Raw genomic sequence first — 9,162 nt, forward strand, 5'->3', positions numbered from 1 at the left:
AACGGGAGACCCGCATAACATTTGGAGATGTTAAGTTTCATAAGAGAATTGGAACGCCAGGTTTCTATTAAATGTAAGTCTTGTTGAAGCATTGCGTGGCCCGTTTTGTCCTTGATGCGACGACAAAGTACGCAGTCGTCTGCGAAAAGTCTGATAGAGGATGAAATGCCGTTAGGAAGGTCGTTTATGAAGATGATAAAGAGAAGGGGACCGAGGACGGACCCTTGTGGTACGCCGGAGATCACGCTGGAAGTGCCAGAGCAATGATTTCCGACAGCTGTGTACTGGAGGCGATTTGTTAGGAAGCAATGAATCCATGACAGTGCGAGAGGGTCGAGATTGGGGCATGAAAGTTGGGCCAAAAGTCGCTGATGGGGAACACAGTCGAATGCAGGTAGATGACGTCAGTTTCAATTGATGAGTCTAAGTTCAGATGAAGATCAGTAACAAATTCAAAAAGCTGTGTATCGCATGACAAACCAGGCCGGAAACCGTGTTGATTGTGAAAAAAGAAGGAATGATCCCCAAGATGACATGCTATTTGTGAATATATTATATGTCTAGGAGTTTACAGGCAATGCTTGTTAGAGAAATGGGGCGATAGTTTGAAGGATCAGAGCAGAACCCTGACTTATATACAGGTACCACTTTACTGATTTTCCAGTCATTTGGAATTGAGCTATTCGCAATGGACTGAGTAAAAATTATTTGTAATATTTGACTGGAAATTTCTTTCGTACCTTTTAGTATATTAGCAGAGAGGTTATCTGGCCCGCGGACACTAGAAATTTTCAGGTTTTCAATTAGCTTCATAATGCCTTGAGAATTAATGATAATAGGAAGCATGCGGGGGAAACAGTAGCTAGGCAAATCAAAGTCCTTTAGTGTAGACTCACGAGTGAAAACAGAAGAAAAATATGAGTTGATTACGTCTCACCGCTGATCAAATGGCACATTTGAACCGTCAGGGTAAGTGAAATAAATGTTATTGGAGCGATTGTTTGGTTTCAGAGTATTCCAAAATGTTTTTGGGTTGACACGTATAATGTTCTGCAAGTCGTAGTGGAAGAATTTCTTTTTGGATTGTTTCAAAGTGTTAGTGTATTCACGAAGGCATGTAAAGTACTTGTCCCACTTTGAAAAGATTTCGAGCGTTTCGCATAACGAAAAATACGTTTTTTTTACCCAACAGCCTCCTTAATGTATTAGAAAACAAGGGCTTTCCTAAATCACCGCCAATGCGAACAAGAGGCACATGTCTCTCAACAAGCGATAGTAATTTATTCTTACATAGCATCCAGTTTTCATCTACTGTACGAGAAGGAGCAGTCTGACGGAAAGAAAAAGAAAACTTGTTTAGTTCAGTGTTGATTTTGATAAAGTCTGCTTTGTTGTAGTCCCTAATCTGTTTTGTTGAGGGTTGTCGGATAGGAACTGCAATGCAGAGATTAAATAGTAGTAATTTGTGATCGCTTAGACCGCCAACAGATGATAGCGATTTTATTATTTCAGGATCAGAAACAAGAACAAGTTAGTTAAATGGGGTTTAGTGGCGCAAAAGCGACTCAGGCTATGCTGCGCCAAACACATGGTGTTATAAACTAAAATATAAAAACAGCAAAAGCTGTGTTGATCTATAGTTTGTGTAAAAAGCCGGTGTCGTCTAAAAATCTAAGCACGTTAGGTAATGGTACTAGGGGATTGTCTCCTAAAACTAAAACAGGATGTAATGGTATGTGTGACTTGTATAAGTTCTGCAAAAGTTTTCGTCTATGTGTTTCAATGTGTGTACATGTCAGTAAAGTGTGTATGACTGTTAGCGGTTCCTGGCACTTCTCGCATGTTGGTGGGTCTTCTTTCTAAGTAAAAAATTGTGTGTCAGGTATGTTTGTCCAATTCGTAGTCGACATAAAACGACTTCAATGAACCGTTCCTGGTGGGTACATGACTTCCACTCACCAAGGACGGGTTTAGTAAGATGTAGTTTGTTGTTTGCACAGTGGTTCCATTCGTGTTGCCATTTTGATGTCAATGCCTTCCTAATCGCACTGATACTATCTTTATATGGGAGTGTTGTGTATGTTATGTCTTTGCATGCTGCTGTTGATGCACATCTATCACCTGCTTCATTTCCCGGTATCACAACGTGGCTTGGGACCCAGCAGAAACGAATTGATCTCCCGTATTTGTTAAAAGCCACCATGTTTAAAATATCCCCTAGCAGGGGTTCACACTCAGATTTTAGATGAAGAGCCTTTAGTGCACTTACGGAATCAGTGTAGATGACTGTATTTTTGTGTTTGTCGGTGATAATCTTTTTAACTACAACCCATATAGCATAAACTTCAACAGTGAAAACAGCGGCATGCATTGGTAATCGAATACTTGCTTCCCAATTTTTTGTTACGGCCCCCACACCCACGTGTTCTTTTGTTTTGGAGCCATCAGTGTAAACTTCCATGTAATCTTGATACTTATGCTGAAGAGCACAGAATTCTTGTAGAATGTGTTCGTCTGGGGTGTCTCTTTTCTTTAGGTGTGTTAGTTTCCAGTCACACAACTGCGTGAAGTCGTGCCATGGGGGCAATCGTTGTGGCTTTTTAGTAACCTGAAGGACATCATGAGGAATGTCATAATCCTGACAATATTCTTCATATCGCAGGATAAGCGGCCTAATCATGTTCGGTTTATTTGTATAATGTAACCGCGAATTGCACTGTGTGACAATGTTGTAGCATATGTGTTGTGGTGATGACTGTATTCTGAGTATGTAGGAAAATGTAAGTAACGCCCTGCATTGCTGTAATGGGGGCTCATTACAGTCAGCATATAAACTTTGGACAGGTGATGTTCTATATGCACCACTTGCCAGTCGCTGTCCAAGGTTATGTACCGGATCCAGTCGTCGAATGTAAGACTGCCTAGCTGAGCCATAAACTACGCAGCCGTAATCCAGAAGGCTACGCACAATAGATCGGTAAATACGTAAAAGGCATGTTCGGACGGAACCCCAATGTTTATGGGACAACACCTTTAGAATGTTTAACGCTTTATTTGCCTTAACTTTTGTTGTTTTGATATGGGCCAGGACGTTTAGTTTTTTATCAAAGATTACTCCCAAGAATTTATATTCTTGTTTTACCGGCAGCGTTACGTCATTCAATTTTAGAACCGGGTCTAAATGCAATCCTCGTTTTTGCGAGAACAGCACAGTAACAGTTTTTTGAGTAGAGAAGCGGAATCCGTTTGTGTCAGCCCATTGTATTAGTTTATTTATTGTGATCTGTAGCTGCCTTTCACATGTTGGTAGATTTGAGGCGCGGCATGCTATTTGCAGATCGTCGACGTATATGGAGCGCATAACAGAGGGGGGGATGACTTTGTTAATGGAGTTCATTTTTACTATAAAGAGTGTTGTGCTAAGTATGTAGCCTTGTGGCACGCCGTTTTCCTGGACAAATGAGCGCGAGAGCACAGTGCCTAGACGGATTTGGAATGTTCTGTTGGACATGAAATCAGCGATACAGTTCAGCATTTTGCCACGGATTCCTAAACCAGCGAGGCCACGTATGATTCCAAATCTCCAAGTAGTGTCCTACGCTTTTTCTAGGTCGAAGAAAACTGTCAGGCAGTATTGCTTGTGTAAGAATGCTTCACGAATTTCATGTTCAAGTCGGACCAGGTGGTCAGTCGTTGAACAGCCTTTTTTTACCCACATTGATGTAAATCAATTAGGTTCTCCGTTTCAAGAATGAATGTCAATCTCGCGTTTACGACACTTTCGTACGATTTACCTAAACAGCTTGTCAAGGCAATGGGTCGAAAACTGCTTGGGGATGTGGGGGGTTTACCTGCTTTTAAAAAAGGCACAACTACTGCCTTTTTCCAATCTTTTGGCATAATTCCACATGCAAATACCTTATTAAAAATTTTAGGAGTGCATCTACCGAAGCTTTGGACAGGTGTGCAAGCATGCAATAATGGATGCGGTCAGGACCTACTGCGGTTTTTTTACCAGCACACAGTACCCTGTTAAGTTCTTGTCAAGTGAATGGAGCATTATATTCTTCCTTAGACGCACAAGCAGTTGGCAATTTCTCCTTTTCTGCTGACAGTTTGTATTTTAAGAACCTGTTGGAATAATTCGCCGAGCTAGAGACATTATAGAAGTGCTCCCCAAGTATATTTGCTTGTTCTTGTATAGTGTTGTCTGAGTGCCTGAAGGTGTAAGTAAGGGTATCGTGTATGATGAGTAGTCCCCTCTAAACTTCCTGACCTGTTCCCACATCCTTTTGGATGTGATGGTGCTATTAATTGTAGATATGTATTTCTGCCAAGACAATTTTTCAGCTTGTCTCCGAATATATCGAGCTTTCGCTTTGGCTTGTTTGAAATTGAGAAAGTTGCTATGCGTTGGGTATCTACGCAACATTCCCCAGGCCTTATTTTGCTTCTTTTTTGCTTCTGTGCATTCATATGTCCACCAAGGATTCAGCTTTTTTCTAACAATGCCAGAAGATTGAGGAATAGCCTTTTCAGCTGCGGCAATAATAATTCAGTAAATTTTTCATTAATTTTATCAATGCTTAGGTCTGTCGTAGTAAGCTCTTCCAGCCTAGCACTTTCTGTGAAAACAGACCAGTCTGCCAGTTCTAATTTCCAACGGCGCGGTTTATGAAGTATAATGGGCAGCGTAGGTGAGAGTTTGATTATGGAAGGTAAATGATCACTGCCATATGAGGTGTCTAGTACTTCCTATTTAAAATCAGTAAAAAGAGACGGTGAGCAAGAGGCTAAATCAAGGCAACTAAAGTTACGGGAGTTTGGTGAAAAATATGTTGGTGCACCTGAGTTTAAAAGACAAATGTTATTTGTTAAAATGAAGTCTTCGATAAGTTGCCCTCTTTGGTCAGTTTTATCACTGCCCGAAAGGGTGCAGTGCGCATTAAAATCTCCTACTAAAACAAAAGGCTCCGGCAGCTGGTCTGTTAAATTTTCCAGGTCTCGGGTTGTGAAATGGGTATGTGGTGGGATGTACACGGAACAGATGGTGACAGTTTTATATGATAAAACGGTGACGGCTACAGCCTCGTACTGGGTATTTAGTAAAACTTTCCGTGTAGGGATGCCGCCTCGCACAGCAATAGCGACTCCCCCAGATAGACGGCCGGAGTGTTCGCGGTCCTTACGCACGACAGTGAAACCTTTAAGAAAATGTGTATTTTTGGGGCCTAGGTTTGTTTCTTGGAGGCAGAATGCTACTGGCGATAACTTATTTATTATGTCTTTGATGTCACCTAGATTGTGCACCAGGCCCCTGCAATTCCAACGAATGATGAAAGCCATTTTATACGCACTATAAATATTTACTTATGCGTGTGAGCTTAGAATTTGTAGGTGACAAGTATTCGAAAAATTGATTACTCTTAAGGGCGGTAACCGTTCAGGTTACCGGTCCCTTTTTCGGCGCAGTTACAAGAAGTTTGTCCTTCTTGTTGCGGTCCAGGGAGCGTGGTTCTTTCAGCGTCGATGACGCTGGGGTTTTCGGGTCGACCTCCATCGCCTTCTCCGAGGCGCTGGACGATCGAGAGCCAGGCGCCGAAACACGCGTCTCGGGCCTTGGAGTTCTGTTCAGCTTTGGGCCCTGTGACACTGTGGTCTGCCGGCCCGTATTCGATGATGATGCAGCAGCACTGGCTGCTACCACCAAGGGGGCGGATGGAGTTTCTACAGGAGTACCGCGCGCGGACCCTGTAGACTCCAGAAACCGGTGTGGCGCTGCCCCCTGCCGCGCCGCACTGGCATAGCTAAGTTGAGGTAAGTGCCCCAACCTTTTCCTCGCTTCATAGAATGAAATTTTTTCTTTCACGGTGATTGCGATGATTAATTTTTCTCTTTTCCAGTAAGGGCAGCTCCGTGAGTAAGCTGGATGGTCTCCCTTGCAATTGGCACATTGTGCTGGAGCATTGCAGTTGTCAGAGGGGTGGTCGTTGGCACTACACTTCGCGCATGTCTCTTTACCTCTACATGATTGTGAAGCATGCCCGAACCTCTGGCACTTGAAGCACCGCCTCGGGTTCGGTATGTATGGTCGGACGTTGATTTTTAAGTATCCTGCGTCGAGTGAACTAGGCACAGTACTGGTTCCAAATGTGAGTATCACGTGTTTTGTGGGGATTTGTTGGTCGTTTCGTCGGAGTGTTATTCTTTGTACCTTAATGACGTTTTGATCTTGGAATCCTTCAAGGAGCTCTTCGTCACTAAGGTTCAGGAAATCTTCTTCTGATATTAGTCCCCTGCTTGTGTTCAGCGAGCGATGTGGAGAGATTGTCACGTTCATGTCACCGATATTGGTGAGTGCAGTGAGTTTTTCGACTTGTTCTTTCTTGGTTAATTCGAGGAGGAGGTCTCCGCTAGCCATCTTTGATGCTTTGTAGTTATGTACAATCGTGTTCACAAGGCATTTGGATACTAAGAATGGTGACAGTTTTCTCACAGTTGTGTTTCCTTCACTGTGAAGGACATGGTACTTGGGATAGGTGTCTTGGTTTTCTTTCAAAAAGAACTGGAAAGGTGCATCGGTGCGCCCCCTTTATAGGGGGCGATCTTTGAAAGGGGGGGGGAAGCGTTTGCCATTTAAGCTTTGGGTAGTTCGGCGGCGATGGTGGCCACCCACCACCGAGCCCAACAAGGGGACGCTACTAGGTTGAAGAGATACCTGCAGACGCCAGCCATGCATCGCCGCTATAACCTAATATAATATACCCAAGGTTGGATAACTACACAAGGTTAACCCTCGCTGCCCGGAAAATCGGAAGTAATATAGAAGAGAGTAGAAGACAGGAAAGGTGAAAAGGCGAGAGAGAAAGACGAAGATTGGAGAGAGAGACAGGAAAAGGCAACTACCGATTTCCGCCGGGTGGGTCAGTCCGGGGGTGCCGTCTACATAAGCCGAGGCCAAAGAGGTGTGTTGCCTCCACGAGAGGCCGTAAAGGTCCAAACACTCGGCATCGGCTCAACCCCCAGGATCCTCTTTTCCCCAGACACGGCTAAGCCATGCCGTTTATGCGCGGGAGGGTCCAACCCCCATGTGCTCGGGTCCGTGGTGTCGCAACACACCAAACGCCTGCTGACGCAGACGCCCCTGCGGGGCAAGAACAAGGTCGAGAATGTTCCCCTCACGCGTTGGCATGTTAACCATCTGAGTAAAGTTGAATGTTAGGATCGTATCAAGAAAATCTTCGGATTGCCAGCTATGCACCTCTAGATCATCCCAGTTAATGTCTGGAAAATTAAAATCGCCACACAGCATAAAATTTGCAGACGGGAAGCCTGAGTAAAGATCAGCTAGTACAGAATTTAGTTCATGGTTGAAAGAAACATCACAGGCAGGAGCGGGATAACAAGCAATAATCACAATCATTCTTGAAGCAAGTGAAATATTCACACACAGAATTTCGTGTTGGCAGTTCAATTCGGTAACATACGAAGGAACACTTAATTTCACAAAAATCAAAATGCCGCCTCCCCTACGCCTCAACCTGTCACCCGTGGACAGCGTACGCTAGGCTATCATGTAGTAGCTGGTGATCAGCAATATTTGGATGTAGCCACGATTCTGTAAGTATAGCGAGGTCAGTATCGCTGTCTCTTAAAATACAGTCTACGGCGTCTTTCTTTTGGTAGATAACTACGCACGTTTGCGACCAAGACGGACATATTTTGATAAACGGGATTAGCGATCGGGGCGAGGCAGGATTGGGGGGGGGGGGGGCAGGAGGAGGACGCGCATGCCTAGAAAAACGCAGGGACTGCTACGCCTTCAGTTCAACCACAAAATCAGATTTAGCATTGTACGTGAATTGCTTGCCATCAAGCAGGAGCTGGTCAAAGCGAAGTTTAAATGTTTTGCCGCTTTGTTATTAATGAAGGTAAAGTTTCCTTCGCGCTTGTCGAACTCTGGCTGAGTAGTTATCGCGAATCGAAATACTCGTGCCTTTGAGCTTGGAAGCCACTGCAAGAGTTCTAGATTTATCTTTAGATCTTGCATATTTTACAATGATAGGCCTAGTTTTGTCTTGCTGGTAGTGACCAAGCCGGTGCGCAAGCTCCAGGTCCTCTATATCAATGGACAAACCGAGTTTCCCGGAGCAGAATTATACTATTTTTGTCTGGGACTGAAGCCAAGTTTTGCCTTTTGTGTCTTGAATTCCACAAAAAGCAAGTTTAAACGACGCAGGCGGTTTTCTGCGTCATCGCATTTTTCGGTAAGAACTTTGATTTCAGTGAAAAGTTTTGCAAGGCTATCATTCACATCTGCCGTCAAACCTTTTTCGTTTGACTGAGTCGACTGCACAATCTTCTCTAGGGCATCAACACGAGCCGAAAGGCTGGTCACAAGGGTCTCGATGCTAGTCTGTGATGCTCGGATTAGAGAAATTTTGGGCAGAACGGAACTTTGCGATGTTTCGATGCGAGATATGGCCTTTGCAATAGATTCAGTGGACTGGGGTGAAACGGCATCTGGTCCTGGGTTTGGTTCCACGTCTCCCGACAGCAATAGGAGCAGATGAACTGCTTGAGCATTGATGTAGAGAGACAACAGCGTTCCACACAACAGCCTACGACAAGTACCAATAACACAAGTGGGGCACGACACCGAACGAAAACAGCGATTTCCAGAGCGGGCGCAAGCCGCGTTCGAAAGCTAACTGACCTGCCTCAAGAAGGGCATTTTTGTGACCACTGTCGTTGCGGTGGCGTGCCCCAACTCGGTCCTGTCTGGCGGTGCAATATGTAGTCAATGCGGCCATCCCTCGGACATAGTTGCTCCGTGTTGCCAGACGAATAACAGGACTGTGTCCGGAAACGGCTTGTGTGCGGTGACTTGCGAGGAATCGTTCAGGATCATGGGTAGCGTCTGGGCGGGTGCGCTTTGGTGATAAGCCAGGAACAGGTGGCTGCCGTGGAAGCCCAGCTGAAACGACGATGCGAGCCACAGGATGAAAGCCTGCGTCAAGAAGGGCATTTTTGTGACCACTGTCGTGGCGCTGGCGTGCCCCCTGCCGGTGCAAACAAACAATAGTTGGGCTTTATATCATCCGTAAAATGTCAGCAAATTATTTAAAGCGAATAAAAAAATGTGATGGAAAATTCCTTGCC

At 44.7% G+C, this 9,162-nt stretch overlaps 1 protein-coding gene across 1 annotated transcript in view; it reads left to right on the top strand.

Annotated features, from left to right (window-relative positions):
• Positions 1–2,667, top strand: part of LOC125945063 (uncharacterized) — a 19,595-nt gene extending 16,928 nt beyond the window's left edge. The window contains exon 4 of the mRNA XM_049666625.1: positions 2,663–2,667. Within this exon, the coding sequence (XP_049522582.1) occupies positions 2,663–2,667 (5 nt within the window). The remainder of the gene's footprint in view (positions 1–2,662) is intronic.
• Positions 2,668–9,162: the final 6,495 nt, after the last annotated feature.

This window comes from Dermacentor silvarum, chromosome 4, assembly GCF_013339745.2.
Source record: "Dermacentor silvarum isolate Dsil-2018 chromosome 4, BIME_Dsil_1.4, whole genome shotgun sequence".
NCBI lineage: Eukaryota > Metazoa > Arthropoda > Arachnida > Ixodida > Ixodidae > Dermacentor > Dermacentor silvarum.